At 44.7% G+C, this 25859-nt stretch overlaps 1 protein-coding gene across 5 annotated transcripts in view; it reads right to left on the bottom strand.

Annotated features, from left to right (window-relative positions):
- The window catches only part of FYB1 (FYN binding protein 1), a 111353-nt gene that overhangs the window by 34918 nt on the left and 50576 nt on the right, over window positions 1–25859 (bottom strand). For all 5 annotated transcript variants that reach the window (XM_066602397.1, XM_066602398.1, XM_066602396.1 and 2 more), the window contains exons 2-3: window positions 21180–22221; window positions 3919–4048 (exon numbers count right to left, since the gene is read on the bottom strand). In XM_066602397.1, the coding sequence (XP_066458494.1) occupies window positions 3919–4048; window positions 21180–22221 (1172 nt within the window). The remainder of the gene's footprint in view (window positions 1–3918; window positions 4049–21179; window positions 22222–25859) is intronic.

Below are 25859 nucleotides of genomic sequence, written 5' to 3'. Positions count from 1 at the left end.
TTGTCACACTTCCGTGGCTGCCCGGTCACCAGATTTATTACCAATATAACATGTATGGGACCATCTGGGAGGCCAACTTCCACAGCCTACGAGTGTACACGATCAAGAGGCTCAGTTACAGCTAATGTAGAGCAATATGCCGCAGGATACCATACAGAATCTGTAAGCCTCCATGCCCACCCATATCACATCTTGTATCCAAGCTATAAGTGGTCCAACAGGGTACTAGAGCCTCCATGCCCACCTGTATCACATCTTGTATCCAAGCTAGAGGCAGTACAACAGGGAACTAGAGCCTCCATGCCTGTATCACGTCTTGTATATAAGCTAGAGGTGGTACAACAGGGTACTAGAGCCTCAATGCCTGCCCGTATCACATCTTGTATCCAAGCTAGATGCGGTACAACAGAGTACTATAGTCTCCATGCCCGCCAGTATCACATCTTGCATCCACGCTAGAGGTGGAAAAACAGGGTACTAGAGCCCCCATGCCCACCTGTATCACAATTTGTATCCAAGCTACAGGTGGTACAACAGGGTACTAGAGCCTTCATGCCAGCCAGTATCACATCTTGTATCCAAGCTAGAGGCGGTACAACAGGGTACTAGAGCCTCCATGCCCCCGTATCACATCTTGCATCCAAGCTAGATCGGTACAACAGAGTACTAGATCCATGCCAGCCAGTATCACATCTTGTATCCAAGCTAGAGTTGGTACAACGGGGTACCAGAGCCTCCATGGCCTCCTGTATCACATCTTGTATCCAAGCTACGGGTGGTACAACATGGAACTGGAGCATCCAATCCCACACCGTATCACATCTCGATCCAAGCCAGAGGCGGTACAACAGGTACTAGAGCCTCCATGCCTGCCCGTATCACATCTTGTATCCAAGCTAGTGGCAGTACAACAGGGTACTAGAGCCTCCATGCTCACCGTATCACATCTTGTATCCAAGCTAGAGGTGGTACAACAGGGTACTAGAGCCTCCATGCCTGCCCGTATCACATCTTGTATCCAAGCTAGTGGCAGTACAACAGGGTACTAGAGCCTCAATGCCTGCCCGTATCACATCTTGTATCCAAGCTAGATGCGGTACAACAGAGTACTATAGTCTCCATGCCCGCCAGTATCACATCTTGCATCCACGCTAGAGGTGGAAAAACAGGGTACTAGAGCCCCCATGCCCACCTGTATCACAATTTGTATCCAAGCTACAGGTGGTACAACAGGGTACTAGAGCCTTCATGCCAGCCAGTATCACATCTTGTATCCAAGCTAGAGGCGGTACAACAGGGTACTAGAGCCTCCATGCCCCCGTATCACATCTTGCATCCAAGCTAGATCGGTACAACAGAGTACTAGATCCATGCCAGCCAGTATCACATCTTGTATCCAAGCTAGAGTTGGTACAACGGGGTACCAGAGCCTCCATGGCCTCCTGTATCACATCTTGTATCCAAGCTACGGGTGGTACAACATGGAACTGGAGCATCCAATCCCACACCGTATCACATCTCGATCCAAGCCAGAGGCGGTACAACAGGTACTAGAGCCTCCATGCCTGCCCGTATCACATCTTGTATCCAAGCTAGTGGCAGTACAACAGGGTACTAGAGCCTCCATGCTCACCGTATCACATCTTGTATCCAAGCTAGAGGTGGTACAACAGGGTACTAGAGCCTCCATGCCTGCCCGTATCACATCTTGTATCCAAGCTAGTGGCAGTACAACAGGGTGGTCGCATGTTTCGCAGTCATGCCGCTCTAACATAATTTTTCCTATGCGCAAAACAGACCCCTAAAGAAGTGTTTGCAGCGGGCAGGTAATCATGTTTTTGATATTGACGGGAGATTATGACAATACTTTGAGCTTTTTTGGGTAAGTAATTTTTGCCCCCAAAATCTGGAGACCTTAGAACTTGGATGCCCTTCATACATTGCGGTCCCTGCAGGGGAAAGGTCTGGCTGCTAAAAACTTTCTTTGGCCTCTTACATTTGGGGGTCCCCGAATTGGACCCATGTTGATGAGCTGATGACTGCTGCAGTAAGGGGTCATTGCTGCAGCCACTTATGGTCTATGTAAGGGGCTTTCTCTAATCACTGCTGTTCTCCCGTTAGGGACACTGAGGATCCGAGGCTGTAAAGTCATTGATTTCTGCTGCGCCCTGTGCCCGCTACACAACCCATCTTCCTCTTTTGCGCTCTTGTGAAGTATTTCTGCAGATGTTGCTTCATTCTGAGGTTGCAGTTGGATCTTACAATCTGATTCTTCTTCTAATAATGCACCCTGCTCTTCCGCAATTCCCAACTGAGCTTACAAATATGTATATACAATTGTGTGGGTTTGTGACCTGTGGACATGGCCGCCATAGTGACTTTTGTTTGAGGGATTCTTGCAGTAAATGTGTGAGTAATTGCAATGGTTCTGTAACCTTAGTGTATTCCCATAGGCGAAAAGTCATATAAGGCCGCCTGCACACGGGCAGGTCAGACCCTGCATGCGAGATTGCCACAGCGAAGTTCAACTCGGTGCCTGGCTGGTGACGCCAGCGTCCCTCTCCGCCGGTCTTCTCCTCTGCTGCAAATGTGCCGGTGCACATGCGGAGTACAGAGGACGCCGCACCCTCGCTATGGTGATGACGCAGCTCCCGCGACCATTCTGCAATCATGATTGCAGAATGGCCGCGGGATGGACGGCTTCCATTGACTTCAATGGAAGCCGGCCGTGCGTAGTTCGCACAAAACCGCTCATGGGCAGGAAATTGCACATTCTCATAGCATCCTATTGGCTGGATTGGCTGCGAAATCCGGAGGCAGAATCCACCCCCAGAGTTTGCAATGCAAATCCGTTAGTGTGCAGGAGGCCAAACAATTACAGGAATACTGACATTGTCCATAGTTGCCAACATTTGAAATGATCTTCCAGTATATGACCAGAAAGAAGTCTCCTTCTTGACCTTCTGCTTTCTAACTCGTAGTTGGGATACATGCTATATAGCTATTCTCACAGCTGATTCATTAGGGTGGTTGAACTGACCTCATTGCTCAGCCAACCTCATTTAGGGAGGAGTTCACATTAGATAGACTTCCTTTCAGTGTCCCTGGCTTCTGCAGTGTGGTTGCTGGTGATTGCAGTAACAATGTGCATTGATATCCTGTTTTCCTTGTTTAACTTCTAGTACCTTGTTTTGGTCTAGTTTGTTCTTTTTCCTATGGCCATCTCCTAGTCCAATTCTGTTTCCTAGCCATGTAGTTTATTTGTCTGCTCGTTCCTTCTAATTAACCTTGATTCATTATTCAGGTTGCTTATTTGGCATCTTGTCTGGGTCTTAGTACTATCTTGTTCTCAGGGACAGTATTTCAGGTAAGATTCACCAATAGGAATAACTGAGGGCTACTTAGGGACAGTGGTGTCTGATGTTAAGGGCAGTGTTCGGAAGAGATTAGAGAGCGAAATAGCATTAGGGATACGATTTTTCTGGTTATTTCTTTTGCATTCCATTTGCTCTAGTCTCCACTGTCAGTTTTTTTATTATCATCATCTTAATACCCAGAATTTGGTTACCATGACCTTCTGCCCCTGTCATCTAATGCTGAGTTCTAAATTTGCATTCATAATTTTATTATGTTGCCTCGTATCCATTACTGTTCCAATGTCTGGTTGTTACGCTCAAGGGAGCAGGAGGAGATGTCAATCAAGAGTCAAGTGATGGTTTTTAGGTTGATGGAGGAGCAAGAAAGCCTGCACCAGTCTTGCAAACTGAAACACCCATCGGAGCAGTTACAGGTAATTTTCCTACTGTACGCGGCGTGAAAACAGCAGTTTTGGGGATTGGACAGAGCATGTACATACATAGCTAATCTTTGCCCAAGGTGAAGGCAGGCCCAGTAAATAGAGAAATAAGAAGCTGATACCTGATGTTTCTGGGAGGTAAACTGGGAACAGGTGGAGCTCCTGGTGGAGATTTTACCGCAGGTGGTGGCGGCGGCGGCAGTGCGGAGGACAGAGCAGACGATTTCTGTTCACTGACTGCAACTTTGTTACCTAAGTAAACATAACACCATAATTGTGTTAATATGCGGTGCAACAATGGAAACACTGTTTATGGGAAAATCCACATTCTGGCATGTACCATACATGATTCACCGGCGTGAGTTTTATAATGTGCTTAAGATGATTGTCCTTATATAATTTACAGAGGATGGACAAAAATATGGAAACATCATATGAAATAGATGCCTTAAGTTACATGGGATTATAAATCAGATTTCAATAAGACATGTAGAGACCGATTTTAAGTGGAGGTTATATGACACAGATGCTGCCGGGCAGAAGTAAACATCTGCCTGAACAACAAGTTTCCACTGGTCAGGGGTTTGAGCCACTCAGATGTTGTTATCAGCAGGCTCCCAAAACCACCCAGAGCAGGGCAAGAGGTGAAGTTAACACAAATTTGTCAGGAAAGCTCTCAGCCAAGCGGGGGTCAAAAGCGCAGCTTAGTGCGAATGATTAAAATCCCATGCTTTTGCTGACCATGTGTCTCTCTGGCCTCTTTCCCAACTTTTCCCATTTCTTCTCACCTTGTCCCTATGAGGGGTGGCTTTCACTATATTCATCCCCATGATCCACCTCTTCCTTTTGTCTCACCCTCCCCCCTTTTTCCTCTCCCTTATCCCAAGTTTTATGGTTTCTTTTATAAGATTAGACGTAACCCTGTTTAATTATTTGATTTTCAGTAAATAACTGGTAGAGGAATCATTCTGGAATGCTCATTAGGGCTGCTCAGCAATTATATTCTGATGTTATCTTTGGTCATAACCTTTCTTGTTGCATAACCATATACCAATGCCATCATTGTCTCGATTCCTTTGCCTCAATAAAAGCTTTTTAAATGAAAAATCCCATGCTTTTCGTATGGTGTTTCCATATTTTTGTCCACCCCCTGTATTTTATTTGCCTCCTGATTCTGATGTCCACTGAAGAAAAGTCAGTGGATCAGTGGAAAAAAAATCGTAAAACATACCTTTTATTAATCAATATGATGAATACTCTAAACATAAAAATATAGTGACCACTACCAAACCCTAAAACACCCTTCTGTCAACCGTAAATGTGCAGCTACTATCGCCGTGACAAGAGCGACCTGGGATAAATGATTGGTCACTGGGGAATCGACCATTGGAACCCCTAGCGACTCTGAGAACAGAGCAGTCCGAGTCCCTGTAGTGAATGGAGCGGGGTGTGCATGTGTGACCAACCGCTCCATTCACGTCTGTAGGACTGAGGCAAATAGTGGTCTGCAGTAGTTACCTATCTCCATAGACAGTGGATGGAGTGGAGATCATGTATGAACACCACTACTTTATTAGTTAAGGGGTGTAGTGTTCTTGTGATCCCTGGGGGTCCCAGTAGTAGAAATCCCCAGCAATCAGACATTTATCATCTATTCTGTGGATGTGGTACATGTTTTTGGTGGGATAACCCCTTTAGCCCCTTGATGCCACAGGATGTAAGTTATGTCCTAGCTGGGTGGCACTTAACGCAACAGGATGTAAACTTAAATCCTGTGGGGGGTGCGTTCTCAGAAGCCTAAGAACACCAATCCCTGCTGTTAACCACTTACATGCCATTATCAATATTAATCGCGGCATATAAAGGGTTTACAGAGGGAGCGTGCTGTGATGTCATCGTCCCTCCAGCGTGCTGTGATGTCATCGTCCCTCCAGCATGCTGTGATGTCATCGTCCCTCCAGCATGCTGTGATGTCATTGTCCCTCCAGCATGCTGTGATGTCATTGTCCCTCCACAATGTCATAACACTATTGTAATGGATAGTGCTTCACAGTACAGAAGTCCTGCAATGCCATAGTGATCATGGCTTTTCTGATTCTATAGCGATATAAAAATGTAAAAACATCAATAAAAATAGTAAAAAAAGATGTAAAAATAAAATTGTAAAAAAAAGAGTCCCATTTTTTCCACACTTTCCCCTCCTTTGTATAAACATATTTTGTCTCATTGTATTCGTAACAAACTGAACAATAAATTAAACATGCAGAGCAAAAACTGTAAAAAAAACAAAAACTCAAAAACGGAGCCAAAAAATTTCCCACTGTAGTATCAATAAAAGCTACAGCTCATCATGCAGAAATCAAGCTCTCACAGAGCTCCGCCCATGGAAAAAAGTTATGAATCGATGCAAAAAAAAAAATCTGCAACAAAAAATGTTTTTTATTGTGCAAAAGTGGAAAAACCTAAAAAATATATATAATTTTGTTTTCGTTGTAGTCGCATCGACCCACAGAAAAAATGTATCATGTCATTTAGGGCTTATTCACACGGGTGTATATCGGCCGGCGTTTTCATGGACAGTCGATATACGCTACCTTCTGATGCATTCGATTCCAATGCATCAGATCACACAGGCGTATTCTTGCGGTGTAAAAGCACCCGACCGGGTGCTTTTACGCCGGGCAGGAAAGATAGTCCTGAAACTATCTTCCAGGCTGGACTACGGCTGCTGCCATAGACTCCTATGGGAGCCAATGACAGCGCCCTTTGCCGCTGTTGGCAATGGGAGAAGCAGTGCGGGGGCGGAGCTAAGCCCTGCCCCATCCCACCCTCTCCCATTACTGGCTGCCAATTGAACCAATTACTGACGAACACAAACAGGACCGTACAATTATTCTAGATCGCTATCGGCTTTGCTGCACATTTAGCACAATTTGTTCCTTCCTCTTTCTATGGTTTGCATAATCAAATATACACAATTTGCTGCTTCATCACAAATATTAGTTTAGGAGTCAAACAATAGGTTACAACTGGAGCAAAGGAGCAGTTGTCCGTAGCTACCAATCAGAATCCAGCTCTTCCCTTTCACCAGTTGTAGACCTTCCATCTTGGTCTGGACCATTCAAATTAAAGGGGTTTTACAGACAATGCTGGCTGTCAGTGCCGGTATACACCGGGGTCACAGAAGAAGCCACTGCTCCGACCAGTGTAGTGGCAGGCACTCGAAACTGCAGGCACAGCTCTTATTGAAATCAATGGGAACTGCACCTGCAATTACAAGTGCTGACCACTACACAGGACTTGGAGCAGTGGCTTCCGCTCCGTCCCCGGTGTATCCCAGTACTGACAACAGGCGCTGCCTGTAAAACCCCTTTAAGTGATTCCACTTCTACAACTTTATTCAGGACTCACGTAGCGCAGAAGCATTGAAGTGGTTAGTAAGATGATGTTTTAGCCTGAAAAGAAACTCCGGTGAAGTCACTGTTATGGGGACACTGGGGGAGATTTATGAAACTATCTTAAAGAAAAATGGTCTTAGCTGCCCCTAGCAACCAATCACAGCGCAGCTTTCATTTTGTATACGTCTCTGGTAAACCTGTAGATGAAGTTGTCATAGAAGCTTCTGTTAAGTGGGGGATGGCGACAATCTGTTATACATCAAAGAGATCAGCAACACACTTCACTGTAGATCACGCTGTAGTACCACCCAACAGGTTAACCCAGCAATGTGGGTCGCCCGCACACAGTCTGAAAGTAACACAACTGCCATCCAATACCTTGTCTGCAATTGGTGAATGGACATATGTGTTCCTCTGATTTCCGCTCATATTTTAACAGGCAGGCCTGCTTTAAAGTCACTACCTGTGTGGACACGCTGGGCCTTTTGCTGAGGGCCGACCTCACTTACTTATCTCCACTGTTTGGTACCATAATGTAGGTGATGTTCTTTGGCTATCTGTTGCTGGTACCTTGATTTGCAGACTTGCAGGATGATGTAATTCCTTTGTGGCAGTCTCTCTAGCTGTAGTCCCTGCAGCTTTGTTCTCTCAGCGACGTTGGTTGTGACGCTTTATGGAGATGCACTTATCAAACACTGGCTGCCTCCCTTCTTGTGCTATAGTCCCTCTCTAACAGGCATAGATTTTCAAGCACACATCCTCAATAAACCCCTAAGCCGACTCTGTACTCCTTTGGCAGCTCTCTCTCTCGGCACTGCAGGCTCTCTTAAGGCTCAGTACCACTGGAATTGCTCTTCAGCTTGCAGCTCTCTATCATCTCAGGTCCTCCAGATCTCTTACTTGACCTCTCGTGCCAATGGGAAGTCACATACAACTCTTCATAGAGAAATGCACAAACTGCAGTAATGTATGACAACCAGTAGAGGTCTCCCATATACCATCCAGATTTCATAACTATAGGAACCATAACAGAGCTCATTACAGCACAAACTCAAACCTAGGCTCCCTCCTTGCACTGACACAGTGGATGCGATGACTATCACTTAGGCTGAAGCCATATGGCTGTATTTTCGTTTTCTTTTTTACATACAGTATATATTTTGATTTTATTCTGTAATTATTTTAAAACTTATTTTTGGAATAGGTCTTCTATTTCTTTAACATCTATGTCCATGTCCCCCATGATGTCATATAAGACCTCTGGGGGTCATTCGCATTGTCTTTTTAATTTCACACTTTTCCACTGTAGCTGAAGCATCCATAGGAGTCACATCCATAGGAGCCCCAGTTATGGGGAAAAACAACCCCTTGTTATAAGGGTAGTCACTGGTAGAGCTGGTGTGCGTCTGCTAAGACCCTGCAACTCTGCCATGGCAGGGGGCACCCGACAATCATGTGATCGCTGAGTCAAATAGCGGAAGCGACACTTCCGCTTTCTCTATTCTCTACATAGTGTTCATTAAGCACTATACAGCCTGCAAGAGAGAAGGCAGAAGTGATTTTTAGCCATTTCTGCCTTCTCCTTCGGGTCCTCCTCTGTGACTAACGGCCGAGCACCCAATCTACTTCTGCTACATTTTAGGAGCAGGAGCTTTACTATTGGCCAAGATTAAAGGCCAGGACCAAGCGCCATAAATTTATGGCGCTTGGTCCTTATTGGTTTAAAGGCCAAAGAAGGACAGAGGTACTGGGGTCGCAAATAGGGACTGTCCCTACAAAAGAAAGACACTTAGGAGGTAGGATTATTGCCTATGAGGTTATAATTTTTCACATGGAAAGCACAGCATTCCCTATTCTTGCCTACTCAGTTTTCACGGAGGAGAATAAGTCAATGTGCAGTGTCCATGTAGATTGGACAGTGGATGGACGGGTGTCTGATGCGAGCTAACTTGGGCACAGCTCTCACCATGGCCATGCGCCTTCGGCCTTATGCAGAGGCTATCTTTGTTACAGGACTGTGGTTGTTAGCACTGCGGCCTCCTCTCTTCCTGTTTAGCCACTCAAAATAGAGTATGTGAAAAATCTGCAATATGGTTGTTAATTCCTGAGCGTTCTTCTCTAGCTATGCAGCAAGAGAGTGCAGAGAACCAGGGCTATAGAAAGTACAGCAGTAGAAGTTGCGTCGGGGTCCTGGTGTTTGAAGCCGCTCAAAGGTCCTTCTGCCCCATACAAAATCACCAGTGTTATAAATGGTAAATGGGGGCCCTTATTGTGCACTGGGGACCAGAAGGCCAAGTTCAGCTACTGGCACATGTGCTGGGTACCAGATGGTTGTCAGCATGCCACTTGGCCTTGTTCAGAGTATAGAGTATTTACGAGGGCTGAATTCCTGGTTGAAAGAAAGCCTAGGTATAGGTCTTCTACCTATTCATGCAACTGGCACTACCATTACTGCCACATATATACAGTGGATGTGCTTGCCCATGCAGTCAGTGCAACTGTAGAAGAGACCCATGCAAAGGCATGGGAGAAGAGTCCTTCACTCACGTGAACCTAAGAGCTAAAGGGGGCATCTAAAAGGGCTAGAGCTGAGTCACAGCTCCAGTACCAGACACAGAGGCCAGGAGCAGTAACGTGTGTGTGTATGTACTACTCCGCAACACATGTTTTGGGTGGCAGACCAGTAAAGGAGGACGTGAAGTTCATGGCAGTGGTCAGTGAGCATGGAGCAACTAGTGTTGCCCCCATGTTCGGAGAAGGCAGTGCTTAAGAGATTACCAGAATTGCCCTGATGACCCGAGGGCCAAGACTGGAAGGAAAGCGATTCTCCTTTCCCACAAAGGGCTCAGTCCCTGAAAGCCACTAGGGATGGCCAAAGCTGCAGGAATTGTATAATACCAGTCCACTGGTATAGCGGCTACTGCCATCTCAGGAGACTGGGAGGCCAGGTGACAAACCATTCAGGAGCTCTAGGTGGTGGTAGCATTCTGACAGTCTGGTTTCAAAGCATTCAAGGACCAGCACATAGCACAAGGCAGTAAGCACTCTTCTCCAGGCACAGAGGGCAAATAGTTTGATTCAGTGGAAACTATAGTTTGTTCAGCAGCACGTGTCTGTCGCATCACAGCTCACGCTTTATGACAATATCACAGTCAAAAGCTGCCATTGACATCTAAGTGGTTAGACAGAGGAAAGAAGTTCCCACCGTCCTTTGAGCTCCTCCCCTTCCCCCGTGACATGGTTGTTGTGGGGTTATGGAGATAAGGGGAGATAAGATTTAGCAGGCTTGATTCCACAGATTAGTTCTAGATTGTCGTCGTGACGCCAGTGTCCCTAGACAAGTGACAAGTAACTCGCGATGAATAAATTAATCCACAAACAAAATGTTTTTCAAAACCGGAGACATGGCGGTTTCCTTTTACGCTTGGTTTAACTTTGATTTTCCAATATTTTTAAACACAGAAATAGAGGCTTCTGAACAGATTTGAGCTTTTTACGTTTCCTGACATACTTGAAGAACAGAAAGTTCTTTTCCCCAGGGCAAACATATCATCAGATGCTGCTATCTGATAGACACTCTCTTGGGACAGCCACTGTTGTGTTACATGGCTTCTTACAACTGATGCTAGCTGTAGCGAGGTTTTGGCGCTTCCTCTGTAGATGCGGCTCAGCGGGTGAGTGTGTGGCACGTACATTCCAGCACCATCCCCTAGAAAGCATCTTCTGCACTCTAATCCCCGGAGGGGACAAGCCTGTTAGCAGAAGAGCCATGAGCGTGGCACCTCCTGCACCGACCACCAACTACTTCTCCTCTCACCTTTCTCTAAAACTCCTCCCCCAATTCCCAAACTATTAATCACATCACCCCATTCAGTATAGGGAGACAATCAGACTTACACAAAATCGATGTCACTCACACAAAGACAAACAGGCTTACAAGTGATGGAGGGACCCTAACTACTGATTGAGGGTCACTACTAGAGATGAGCGAGCGTACTCGCTAAGGCAAATTACTCGACCGAGTATTGCCTTATGCAAGTACCTGCCCGCTCGTCTCAAAAGATTCAGGCACCGGAGGGGGGCGGGGAGCGGCGGGGGAGAGCAGGGAGGAATGGGGGGGGGGGGGGGTATCTCTCTCCCTCTCTACCCCCCGGTCCCACCTGCTCACTCCCGCAACTCACCGCTCACCTCCGGTGCCTGAATCTTTAGAGACGAGCGGGCAGGTACTCACATAAGGCAATACTCGCTCGAGTAGTTTGCCTTATCAAGTATGCTCGCTCATCTCTAGTCACTACTGTATTGCCATAACCGAAAGTCCGAAATAATATAAAATATAATATTATTGTCATCTCTGCTCCCTCGAAATTGGAATAAAAACTAAATGCACCCCGATACCAATAGAAACTACAGCTCACCCCATAGAACACAAGCCCTCTCCCCGGCCCATCGACAAATAAATAAAAAGCCTCAGCGTCTCAGAATGTGGCAACAAGGCAAAGATTTTTTTAACCTTTTTAAAAAAGAGTAAAATATAATAAAACGATATAAATATGGCGTCAACATAAAAAAGTGTAAATGGGTTTGACGCCGTATTACAGATGGCTTGTCACCTGCGTCCACAACGCAGGAACGTTTACAACCACACAGTCATCTGTGAAGGGAGATGGCAGTATTTTCTCATAGATCTTCTTAAAGGGACCCCGCAGACAAAACTGAGCCATTGTGTTGTACCCGGAGGGTCGAGCATGACCCGGGGATTGACGGATCATCAAGGATCGAAGTTAGGGCTCATTCGCACGGGTATAATTGCTCTGCGTGTCGTAATGCGCACAGAATAAAACCCGTAGATTGGTTTTGGGTTATTCAGACGAGCACATTTTTTAGGCGCATTTTGGTCGTGTGAAAAAATGGCAGCACGTCCTATTTTTGTACACAGTCTATATTCGCATGAATGACTTTTTGACACGATCGGGTCCAGATCTTAATTCAAGTATTTAAGGCCATTCGCACCGGGCGCTGCTGTAAAAAAATAAGCAGAAGCGATGGCAAGCAACGATTGACAGAAATCCTAGGAATGGCATAAAAATGCCTAATTAGGGCGAGCTGTCTTCTTTTCCCAGCATTGTAGGCAGGGTAACTCCCTCCCTTCTTTCCTGCTGCCATAGACGTCTATGGGAGCTTGCTGCGCATCACGGCAAAAGAGAGGGCAAGACCTAACTTTTCACACGACGTATGATGGTCGCGTTCACTTTTGCACAACTTTTTTGCGCCCTGAATGCGGGTACTTTGTGCGCCTACCTGCGACAATACTGTGCGTATTTGCGCAGGCATCGCTAGTTCACATGGGTGGAGGAATCACCCCCACCCTGATTTAAACAGCTATTAAGCCAAACGAGGTGGAGCTCTTTGTTGCGCAAATGTGCGCAAAATATATATTTCTTCAGCTAAAATACGCCAGTCTAAAGGAGCCCTGAGCTGGTCTTTTTTGCGTATCTATTGGCGTATTTTTCTGTACTTTTTGAGCACACCGGGTGTGTTTGTTCACGTGTGACAGATGAACAGCCCCCACTTCAAAGGGCTATTTAGCCTAATGAGTTCTAGGTGTGTTCTTTGTTTCATGGAATTGTGCGTTGTTTCACGCATCCTCATGCATGTCTGCGCACCCTGCATAAACTTCTTCAGATGTTCATATACGCAGATATGCTGGCCTCAGCGCAACATACTTGCGCACGAATGAGTCAGTTTTGCACGCGTATCCGCGCATAGCACTGTATTATTTGCATATGCATGACATGTTCACTTGCGTGCGCAAAACACCCCTGCCCTGATTTAAGCCTAATAAGGTCCAGATGGGTTATTTTCCCGTGGCTTTGTGCAGCATACTGCGTATTTACGCCGTTAGTGAGCAAATACGCAGAGAAAAGAACAGGTCCTACTTTTTGCACACGCAGAGAAAGTTGATTTCGGTGCTGAATATTCCGCAAGGGAGCACAAACTGCAACATTGTTGTGGAATATTCCGTCCCGTGTGACGGCACGCTCATCGCCTGTTCCAAGTCCGCTAGGAAGACTGAAAAAAAGCAAACAGTTTAATAAAAAAAATGTTAAAAACATTTTCCCGTTATATAAAGAGATCTGCCGGCAAGGGGAAGGGGAGGGACTTCAGCATGGCTAGCGCTAAATATCTCATGGACTTCTTTGAGAGCTTCTATGGCTGCGATCATTCGGCAAAGAGGCGGAGGGAGTTTAGCAGCGCTATACTCTCTCTCCTCAGGTGATGGAATTCTGGGGTGCGGCCTATATATGGTGCACCCGGCCATCTGAATGTGGTGCAGAGTGTTAAGGCAGCAGTATACAGTGCTAAGCTCATGCTCACCACCTGAAGGTTGCGAGTTCAATCCCCTCTTGGTTCAGGTAGCCAGCTCAAGGTTGACTCTGCCTTCCATCCTTCCGAGGTCAGTAAAATGAGTACCCAGCTTGGTGGGGGGGTAATAAATAAATTACTTGAAAGCGCTGCGGAATAAGTTGGCACAATACAAGCAAAAGTTATTTTTGTTTAGATAAGCAAAGTCCAGTGAGCTGCAATTTCCCAGAATTACTCTATCGCACTGTGTTGCACCCACTAAGCCGAAGAGGCCCGTGACACCTGATGAAAGTTGCATTCTCTGTTACTCATTTACTTTCTAGCATTGCACAGAAATGGGAAGTTTATATACAAAACAGCCTGAGGAATTGTCGGCAGAGAAATAAGGAAGTGCTGCGGATAGCAGAACTTGTCGCTGGATGACGACACGCCAAAACTGAGCAAAGTCAGGCCGTCGTACTTTGCAATGAAAATTGTGTAAAAGCCGATATGGCCACCGTCCCAGCCGTACAGCTGACTACAATCACCCTGGCACAACTACCAGTATAGCAGGTGCTACAGCCGAGAGGGTGCCGGCTTCTCTTCCACATGGCCAAATAGTCTCCCTATTACCTATTGTAGTAGAAGCAGAACAGGACTGACTGGCAGATGAGGCGTCATGTCTTCACTTAACCCCTTAGTACTGAAACCTGTTTCAGCAACTAATTTTTCATTCGTCCCACAAAGCCAAAACTTTTTGGTTTTTTTCCATTGACAGACCCGTATGAGGGCTTGTTTTGGCAGGACAAGTTGTATTTTTATTAGCATAATTCTTGGGTGCATATAATGTATTGTATAACTTTTAGGCTGGATTCAGACGACCGTATATCGGCTGGGTTTTCACGCCGAGCCGATATACGGTGTCCTTGTCTGCAGGGGGGGAGAGGATGGAAGGGCCAGGAACAGGAACTGAGCTCCCGCACCCTCTCCGCCCCTTGCCACCATTTGCAATAGGAAGGGGCGAGATGTGGGCGGAGCTAAGTACTGCCGCTTAGCTCCACCCCCACCCTGCCCCTCCCATTGCAAATAGTGGTGAGGGGCGGGGAAGGGGCGGGAGCTCAGTTCCTGCTCCTGGCTCTTCCATCCTCCCCCCTGCAGACAAGGACACCGTATATCGGTTCGGCGTGAAAACCCAGCCGATATACGGTCGTCTGAATCCACCCTTAGTTATTTTTTTTAGGGGAATTTGGAAAAAAAGAAATTTCCGCCATTTGTTTTTTGTATTTTATTTTACGATGTTCAGCATGCAAAAGAAATAACATGATACACTACTCCATGGGTCGGCACAATTCAAGTTTTTTTCAGATTTTTATGTTCTTCAATTTTTGTACATAAAAAAGATTTTTACATTTTTTTTTTTAAGATTTGCTTTTGTGTCGCTGCCTTCCAAGAGCCATAGCTTTTTATTTTTCCATTGACTGAGCTCCAAGGAGGCTTGTTTTTTTGCAGGCTGAACTTTAGTCTTCGTTTATTCAGCTTTTAGGAATATATAACATTTTGATTGCTTTTTATTCAATTTTTTTTCTAGAGGCAAGTAAGAATATGGTTTAAATATATTAAATTAATTCTGCGGGTCACAAGGATTATATTAAAACCAAATTTATATAACTTTTTTTTGCAACTCTTTCAGACTTGTTTTTAAATATATATATATTTTTTTATTTTCTATTGCCACTTTCAAAGACCCCTTAGTTTTTTTCCCATTAACGTTTTTTTCTCTTTTTTAACCCACTCTGTTACCTATCAGTCATTCCTAGTTAGTCCTGGGATTGGGTAGAAGGTTTCCCCATAGTCCAGGATTGGTTGGTGGGGAGGTATAAAAGACAGCACTTGGGTGTGGTTAGGGGGATGATGATGGGATGATGATGGAAGATGTAAGCTAGTCTAGTGCAGACTAGTCTAGTCCAGGCTAGGCTGAAAAAGTCCAGCTAGGAGTGGAGTCAAGCCTGAGAAGAGCCAGAGATGGAGTGTAGTCGGGAAGTCAACTGGAGGGGAGAGCTGAAGGAGAGCGGAGTCTTTTTCATCTCTACCTAATGAGGAGTCTAAGCCAGGGCAGATCCTGTGGAAACTGGAAGGAAAGGCAGCCTATTCAACTGTGAGTTTATCTTGACCCTGCTCAATTAAGGTTGGGTTTTAATGTTTGTTTTTTTAATATTGTTTGCTATTTTTCTGTCACACTTTTTAAAGTTTTTATTTTCATCCCACTAGAGGATTTGAATATCATCATTTTTGATCATTCTTATAGTACACTGCAATACCTAAGTATTACAGTGTATCATGTTGGCCTTTGAAGCTCAGGCAGAGGCTGAGCATTATAGGACACTGTGGGTGGCAGACTTGGAGACCAACTTCAAGCCTCCGGGTGCCATAGCAACCCATTGAGACCTCATGATCACATCGCAGGGGTCCAATGGGAGGGAATCTCCTCCTTCTGTCAGCCCTTTACTTGCCGCAATCACATTGACCATGACATGTAAAGGGTTAAACGTTAGGGATCAGCATTAGACTGCAAAGCCCCTGCTGTTTCTGGCACGGGAGACCCATGCCAGGCTTTTGATGCAGCACTGTAAAATTGTTTCCCTTAGAAATTGCTGTAAAAAGGGGTATAGGTGGTCGTCAATGGGATAAAGGAACCTCAAAGTTGAAGGAGAGTTAACATATTGTATCAGTGTTGCATGGAATGTGCTTTTAAAGGGGTTACCCCATGAAAACAAGTTATCCCTATGCTTGTTGTTTGATTGTGGTCCGGTGGCTGGGATCCTCACCAATCCTGTGAACTGCGGTCAAGAGCATTGCTCAATGAAGACAGCGTTCTTTGCACACGTACACCGCCACTCCTTTTATTTCAGTGGGTCTGTCAGACATAGCCAGGTTTAACTGACCCCCTTATGGCGTGCCATGGAGTGCCCAACTACACTATCCAAATGACAGTGCCATCTGGCAACCAAAGAACAGAGTCTAACAATTATTTTTTTATCAGCAATAGCAAGTGCCAGTAGTTTTGCACAATATGTGCCAGTAGTTTTGCACAATATGTGATCAATGAGTGGAACAGGTTACCACGGGAGGTGGTGAGTTCTCCTTCAATGGAAATCTTCAAACAAAGGCTGGACAAATATCTGTCTGGGATGATTTAGTGATCCTGCACTGAGCAGGGGGTTGGACCCGATGACCCTGGAGGTCCCTTCCAACTCTACCATTCTATGATCGTCAAACATTGTGTGCAACCAGATTATGTCATATTCAGGAGTAGCTCAAGTTTGGGCTTGGTGTAGGTGGAAGAGGCAGAAGAGAGAGACACATACATTCAGTAGCTGGGCATGTATATATAAGGTGCAGGTGTGGTGTTATACGGCATGGCAGTAAAACAGGCAAGATGTTAAAGCAAATACTGTATAAAAACTTTCATAGTTTCACTGCATAAGAGGGCACACTGCTTGCAACGTAATGGGAACAGTCTGAATAGCCACAGGTCTTACTGCCTTGAGGGGGAAAATTTCTACAAGAACACCATAGCAGTTTCTACTTAATGCCTAGTATCAAGGGGGACCTCCCTGATATAGGGGCGATGACAATGGTGGCTGCTCTGGCTCAGGGTCCACTCTCCACATGGCTGTAAGGAGGGTGCCCTCTGCACCCCTTTGTTGGTAGTTTATGAAGTAACCACCTTGTTTGATAGGATCAGTGAATATAGCCTGAACTCTATAGGTTAAATGATGTTATTACATTATAGATTCCTAATGTGTTTATATAGCTGTTTTGTGATTGGCTACAGCTGGACACATGGGGCATGCAGATGCCAAGACTACACACACCCAATAAAAGGCATGTATGTGCCATCTGACGGAGGATAAGAAGTATGGATAGCTGTGCATGTGGTCAGAAAGCATCGCTGCCAGTTTGGTTGCTGTCTCAGGCCCTCTGGCACAGTGTTGCACCACAGTCTGGCATCTGGGCTGTGGTTGTGAGAAGACTGTACCACTCACCAATGGGGAATTCCTTGCAGTATTCGTATTTGGAGTTAAAGTGCCCTCCAGTTTGGTTCCAGTATCTGCTGTCTCTACATTTCCAGTTGACGCTTCTACCTTCGATGGGTTGGAGGCTGTCTGATTGGACATTGTATCATGAGTTCCTCACCAATAAAAAGACTTGTTTGTTTGAACCATTCACCAAGTCTGTATATGCTCAATTGGTATTCTGCTGGAGGCCGCTGTCAACCTGGTGCCAGCTTTGGGACCAAGCCCATTATACCAGTCATGGTCTTGGGTTTGGTACCTATGATGTGGTGCCAGAAGTCATGGTAAGGACCCTACAGAAGGACCTGAATGTTTTCCACTCTGTGTCCCAAGGATTGACCCAGTGGCAACTACATAGTGAGTTGAGTGCAAAGCCATGGACCCCCGCAGGCCTCCCAGTTAACAACCTGCCTGTGGCTCCTTTGTCACCCAAGGGGCCTCTTTCATGGTGGTGTCCACTCACCCAGGGCATTAACCAACCCGTGGTTCCACAGAACACAGGAGCTGATGCACGGACTTAAGCATGGACTTCTGTGTTCATGGACCTAGTGGCACTAACCCTTTTTGCTATCTTTCTCTTCGATCCCTGACCTCTTTCAGTAGCCTCAGCTTCCTTTGCACCCAGTTTGGTCTGTGGCTTAGTTATCTTGGCTCAGTTTGTGGCCTAGTCATCACCGCAGCCCTTTTATATCATCTGTGATAATAGAGCAAACTCCCTCTTCTCACAAGAGCTGGTTCTCTGCTGCTCTGGGCCACAGTGACCGCTATCCCTTCTTTTCAGCCAGGAATGTTGGTCCGCTGATCCCTGCTGGCTCTCACATGGGTCCCCTGAACTACTGGGCCTCACTCCACCTCCCACTCTTGCCAGGCCATTTGAACTTGCTGCACACTTTAGACCCCCCCATTGCTCTGTAATCTAGATCTCTTCACAGGTCATCAGAGTCGATGATGCCCCTTTCATTAGTAGCAAGTTATGCATCTTGTGCAGTTGTAGAGGTTGCACACCCCTAAGGCCAACCTTGCATAAGAAACTGGTCCTATGTCTTACTGTACCTACTGATGCCCAAGTTCACACATCTCATCTGCTTAACTCTCTATTTTCTTCTTCTCTACAGCATTATCTCAGAGCTAGAAAATATCCAACTGATTGCTCAAACAGAGAAGTGAAAACTGCAATATCAGCATGCCGGGAACATTATTTGTCCCATTATTTGGTGGGAAAGACCTCCTTGGCTGTAACTACCGTAAATATCCTCCTTGGCTGTAACTACCGTAAATATCCTCCTTAGCTGTAACTACTGTGTAGATCATCCTTAGCTGTAACTAGATAGCCTCCATGTATTGTCACCATGATCTCTTTGTGTGACAAACGCTTTTACTCAGGAAGAACTGTGTGCAGAGATAAAACAGTTCTTTTTAGTGTGCTCTAGCCTGTCACAACGTATAACATTCAATGCACAATACAAAGTGGAGGAAGTTCCAACAACGAGCAAACAAAGCAAAAGTTAACAAGGCAAACTAGAAAACAGGACTTTCTAAAGTGTATTTCTTTCTTAACAGTTTAAAAAAATCAGCAGCAAGTAACTTTTTGAGTCGTCTTCTTCTCTTCAGCTATATTTTAGTTAATCTGTTGTTGGGAAAGGATTTGACAACAAACATGGCCACCATTTGAGTCTTCGCAGGAGTTACCACACTCTCCTTTAGGAAATCTGAATAACTATGTCCTCAGGGTTGAACCGCCTCCAGGAAGCAATGGCTCTGATTGGTTCTCAAGTGCTGCTAGCCAATCAATGCAGCGCTCGATGAAACAATGCGATGGCTGCGATTGGTTCCTAGAGCGTTGCATTGATTGAGAAGCACTCAAAGAACCAATAACAGCCTTCGCATTTGGAGACGGGATTTATGAATTGGCTCAGCGGCGTTTATCTCTGCATCTCCAGCAATGATAGCAATGTTGCAGAGCGAGGAGAAACCGCCGCTCAGCCAATTCAAAAGTCCCGCCTCCAAGACGCAATGACTATTGAGTGGTTCTTAGAGTGCTGCCAGGCCAATTACCACAGAGCTTGATGAACCAATCACAGCCATCGCATTGTTTATTGAGTGCTGCATTGATTGGCTGGCAGCGCTCGAGAACTAATCAGAACTATCACTTCCTGGAAGCCAGATTTATGAATTCCGGAACCAAGAAGTGATCTGCTGTTGGTAGCTGAGGACTGCAAGCAAGCACGCCGGAGCTCCAGTGGGAAGACACAGACCGCGGCTGCTAGGTAAGTATAATAAGACATTCCCCAAAAATAAGACTTAGTGCCTCCTTTGGGGCAAAAATTATTAAAGGACAGGCTCTTATTTTCAGGGGAAACACGGTAGTAGATAACTGCACCTAAAGCTGGCGATATATCTAGTAGTAATGGCTAAATAACGCATCCTCATTTAGGTCTTTATGTGCAGCATTTGTTCCGTATATCTAGAGCTTCGGGGCTTGGTATCATTCCCTGTGGTGGCCCAATCTACACTCCTCCTATACTTACCAGTAGTGATGAGCAAACTTTTGCAAAATTCGGTTCAGCTGGTTTGCCCAACTTTTGCAAAAAGTTTGGTTTAGTTCAAACTAGTTAGAACCATACCGGAAGTTCACCTACACCTCCAAAACTAGTGTATAACGGTGTCTAAAGCCATAAAAGCCCCGTATAACACTTTGAGAGTATTATACAAGACTTTTATGGCTATTAGACAGTGTTCAGGACTAGTGTGGAGCAAACCAAATCAATAGAACCCTGTTTGGGGAGGAACTTTGCTAAAAGCTCGGTTTGGGTTTGTGCCAATCAATGCAATTCACCAGTGTGGGAACTGTTATGGTGGCCATGTCAGTTGTCACCAGGAAAAAAATAGTAGCAATATAATAGACTATAGATACATAATGTTGGTAAAAGCAACTTTTTGATCATTTGATTGCACAAATTGGATAAACCAGAATCATGGGATATGTAAATGAGGTGCCATATTGTATAAATTGACCCCCCATATGCATACACTTGTGTGCAAGGGGCCTTAGGGAAACCGTGTAGCTCACCGTTTTGGAAACTATAAAAAAGCTTGCTCAGCTGTTTCTGTCAGTCCAACCACCCCTGGCCACCACATACAGTCAGGTGGGGACTCAAGATAGGTGCTGGTCCTAGAGATGGGACACAATTCATATCTACTGGACTTTGATGGCATATTCTGTGGATATGTATAAAAGTCCCGGATGGAAAATACCTCTTTAACATCTTTTTGCCCTTAATAAGAAAAATTTCCTACTAAGGAACTGAAAGATATGTTTCCTTTTCGGTTATAGAAACCCTTCATGTTCAACAATAAATATAAATAGACTAGAAACACAAATTTTACATAGAAACAAAATAGAAATATAACATTTTCGTAGAAACAACAATTTTTAGCTAGAAACAAACTAGAAGCTACTTTTTTTGCATAGAAAGAGGATAGAAACTAAACTTTTGCATACTTCTGATACTTTTTTATGCTTACATAAGGCTTCTATCACTTACGAAACACGAGAATCAAACTTACCCATCGTCTTTCCATTTCGAAAACGTTCTATGTCTACGTTAGGAGGTCTCGTTGGCTTTTGAGGTGGAGGGCCCAGTTGAGCAGGTGTCGGTAGGGGTTTTCTTCTGGGTTCCGATGAATCCTTCTGTTCTTTTACGTTGTCCGAGGCGCCGGTCATCTGACTCGTTGATGGGGTTCTTGGATATTTTGATATGTAAGGTAGCGAGTTGCCTCCATCATGGGTTGCTTTTACTGGTGTACTTTGCTTTGTCCTGTCATTCGGCTCATCTGTGTTTTGCTTTAGAAATGGGCTCTGCAATTGTTTAATCCCGGTTGGTCTTAATGTCACTCCTGGAAAGGCCTGAGATGAAGAAACCGGTGCCGGATTTTCTTCTGTTGTTTCTTTCGTTGGTTTTAAGGGTTTATTTTCTAAGGAATTTGAGAAGGTCTTTGAGACTAAACCATGCTTGTTGACTGTGGCTTCACCCAGGGACCCCACAGAGTTCACTGTAGGCTTCACCCCAAATGGCGGCTTCCTCTGTATGTGGGGTTTAGATTCATTCTCTGATGCTTTAACAGCTGACGGCTTGGGGAAAGCTGGTTTTTCGCCATCTTCTTTAGGCTCAGTTGGAACAGGTGTCTTGACCCCAAACTTATGTTTCTGGGAAGAATTAGTTGTTGGAAATGGTTTACTGCCAATGGGTTTTGGAAATGGCACCTTGGGTTCATCCTTCTGATGCTCAAAAGTCTTAAATCCAGATGGTTTGGGAAATGTAGGCTTTATGTCCGAGTCTGGACTTGGTACATTAATAGAACTCCCAATTCTATTAAAACCTGCCGATCTTAGTACTGGGGGTTTTACTTCATCAGATGCAGATTTGGGAACCTGCAGAGGTTTCTTGGGGAAGGTTCCTGGGGTAGAGTCGTTACCTCTTGCAAATTCTGCTCTTCGTATTTGAAAGGAGTTTAACGGCGGATGGCCCGGGGACTTCTCAGCTCCCTCCATGGAACTGGATGGCGCATTAAACATCGCCGTGAGGGACTTCACATTTGTGCCTTTTTCCTGCAAGCATAGAGAAAAGACGAAGTGAAGTGAGAAGTTGCTACACTTTGCTGTCACAAACTCACAGCTATTTCAAAGGCTTCCTGAATTGAGGCTTGCAATAGAGCTGATTGGTAGAGTTTCTAGATGAAGTATCTTCCTGTACAGCCAAGTGATTACTAATCCTTTTTAATTCTATCAGAAAATGTCGTTTTTTTTATGTAGATATGATTTATTGTAATAATTACCCTAGGACAAAAATTACTCTTTATCACCCCCAGAATTGTCTTATATTACGTATGCTCATTTGCTTTTACTATTGTCTAATGCAATTTAAAGTGCAACACAAAATAAAATGAAAATTTGACTTTTCTATAAAATGTTGCATCTTTAACCCCCTCCTGACATCCACTGTACATGGGTGACATAGTAGTATTTGAGCCTGTTCCATACATTGCAGGTGCCAACTGTAAAATACAGAATTTAACCCATTTACTGGCAAGTGTGATTGTTCTCAGCTAGATAAACCAAGTAATCTTGTAGATATGATACCTTTTAATGGCTAACAAAAATACATGATGTTAGTGCAAACTTTCGGGATATCGCCCCCTTCGTCAGGCTAATGATTGAAATTAGTTTGGATGGCACATAATTTTAACATACAAATGCAGAGGGGAGGGGGGCACCCCTCTTGATCTAAATGTCACATTCCTCAGCTCAGTGGACTGATTTAGTGTTTGTCTCTCTGCTCAGACTGTCTTGTGTTTTTTAACCCTTTCCAATCCAATTTGTATCCTGGTTTTCCTTGGGGGCTCACTCTTTTTCTGCCATTATACAACTTCGCTATATGCTGGCTAAAGCCAGTACTGCATGAGATGACACGTTGGATAGGCTCCGACAGCAGAGAAGCTGGCAAGATGCAGTAAGAGAACCCCGACAGACGTCTTCCAACATCGGAGCTGTACAGCCTTAAATCATAATGTCTTCAGATGTCACAGTGGATTGGAAAGGGTTAAGTCTCAAATTTCTGTGTGTGAACATTTATTTAGATCAAGAGTGGTGTCCCCCCTCCCTTCTGCATCTATAGGTTATAATTATGTGCCATTCAAACTAGTTTCAGTCATTAGTCTGACGAATAGGGCGATATCCCGGAAGCTCGCTGTAACATCATGTATTTTTGTTAGCCATTAAAAGGTATCATTTCTACAAGATACTTGGTTTCTCTTACTGAGAACAATCACACTTTACTCCACTGGCTAACACCGTACCAAACCTTTTTTGTCACATTAGTTGTATTTTTAACTCACGCTAGTTTTGAGCCAAGGGCCTCGTGAGTTACATTTAACTCACATGTGTCTTTACCTTTGTAACAACAAACAACACCATGGCCCCATGAAAAAAAAACCTGGTGTGGCAGTCAATGTATTAACTATTCAATGCTGGCAGTAGAATTTAACCCGTTAATGCTACAAAAGGTAGAGTTATGTTCTGCAGCTTCCGGGTATTTTTGAAGGGAGAGAGCGGGGCGATCTCGCTCCATACGACGTGGGTGCCGGTTGTTTCTTATAGCCGACTCCCGTCCGCAACAGCTCTGATAAGCCACGGTGCTCATCTGAGTTGTTAAGCCTTTAAATGCCACTATCAATTCTGACAGCGGCATTTAAATGCCCCGACCAATGTTCTGGGATCCAGTACGGAACACCGCAATGCGATCGTGGGGTGGCGTGCGGGTATAATGGCAGCCAGGGGCCTTCTGAAAGTCTGCAGGGCTGTCATAACAGAATTCCTATTAAGCCATGCCTATGGCATGGCTTAATAGACTGCCCACCAGACCATGGTATAATGTAATGCTATGGCATTACATCATACTGCAGGAGCCATCAAAGCATCGCAAGTTTTTGATCCCTCTGGGTTCTCAAATAAAAAGTAGAAATAAGTTGAACATTTTTTTATTAATTATTTAAAAAAAAGTAAATAAATAAATGAAAACCCTTTTGTCATGTTTATAATAAAATCATCTAAATAATATAACAAAAATACATATTTGGTATCGCTGCATCCATAAAAGTCTGATCTATAGAAGTAATGCATTATTTACCCCACATGGTGAACGTCGTCAGAAAAAAAAAATAAAGAACGCCAGAATTGTGCTTTTTTAGTCACTCCCGTCTCCAAGAAAAAATGTAATAAAAAGCGACCTAAAAATTCGAATGTAATAACAATGGAAACTACAGAATGTTCCACACAACTAAGTCGATGGAAAAATAAAAAAGTTCTTGCCGTCAGAAGATTTAAAAAAATTAAATATCTTCGAAAAAAAACAACAATATAAATTTGGTATTGTAGTAATCGTACTGACCCATAGAATATGATTATCATGTCATTTTTGTTGCCATGTGTACACTGTAGAAACAGGATGCATTATTATTGTTTTCCATTTCACTCCACTTAAAAACTTTTTCAGTCATTTATATGGTACATTAACCCTTTCCAATCCATTTATTTTTTCTCATCCATTCTCCCCAGCTCCAAATAAATTGGAGCTGGGGAGAATGGATAAGAAAAAATAAATTTTCCTTGCACCCTCCTGAACTGACAGAGTTCAGGGGGGTGCAGGTGCTCACTGCACCGTAGGGGGACCTGTTTACCTGTCCGGTCAAGTGGCACCCAGCAGTCACATGATCGCCGGGCCGGGAGGCATTCCCCCCACGGTGCAGGCTCCCGGCTCGGCATTCATGTGATCGCTGCGGGTCAGGTAACTCAACAATCACATGATCGCCGGCCGGAATCTCTGTGCATTACATAGCGCTAATTGAGCACTATGTAATGTGTAAAGGAGAAGGGGGTCCTTGATGAGGACCTCGGGGGTCCTTGGGGGTCCTTGATGAGGACCAGTGCAAGAGTGCATCTGCACCCGATGTGTCTGATGATCGGGTGCAGATGCACTCCTGCACTGCAGTGTCAGGCCTGCCCCGACATCGGAGCTGTGGAGGGAAATGATGATGTCGGGGCAGGCCTGACATTGGATTGGAAAGGGTTAAATGGTACCATTAAAAATACAACTCGTCCTGCAAAAAACAACCCCGAGACAGTGGCCACGATGGATAAATTAAAAGAAAAGTTGGGATTTTTTAAAAGGGAGGAGGAAAAAACAAAAATCGAAAAAAAAGGGGGCCATGTCCTTAAGGGGTTAAATGGCTGGAAAAAAGGAGAGGTCCCTCTGTCCCTTTCTGCCTCCCCATGACAAGATGGCAGACTGCTGTTCAGGTGCCATGGTAGTCTAAAGCGTAGTGAAGGCTCCCAGGCCTGCCATGGATTTTTTCCTATTAAGTCCTAATTTCCCATTTGTGTGCTGTCTGTGTATTTTACATTGACCTATTCTGGTCAATGTTTGCTGTCCCCACAGATTAGATAACCACATGGACGGGTGTCCGCATGCTGTCCGATGTACATTGTGCCAGAAATTCCTGAGCGCAACTCACATAAGGCCATCTGAATGCGCCCTAAGCCCTACCTGTATCCTAAAGTATTGCAGTCTATTGTACAAGCATTGGAACAATGAACATTCCAGTTCCAAAGTGGGACTAAAAATAAGTGAAAAAAACATTTTTGTTACAAAAAAATACAAAATTAAAATTTAACAAAAAAACTAATAATTT

The sequence above is a fragment of the Eleutherodactylus coqui genome, chromosome 5, assembly GCF_035609145.1.
Source record: "Eleutherodactylus coqui strain aEleCoq1 chromosome 5, aEleCoq1.hap1, whole genome shotgun sequence".
In the NCBI taxonomy this organism is placed as follows: domain Eukaryota; kingdom Metazoa; phylum Chordata; class Amphibia; order Anura; family Eleutherodactylidae; genus Eleutherodactylus; species Eleutherodactylus coqui.
The sequence above is the reverse complement of the archived record's forward strand: the minus strand, read 5'-3'. Positions and strand labels throughout refer to the sequence as shown.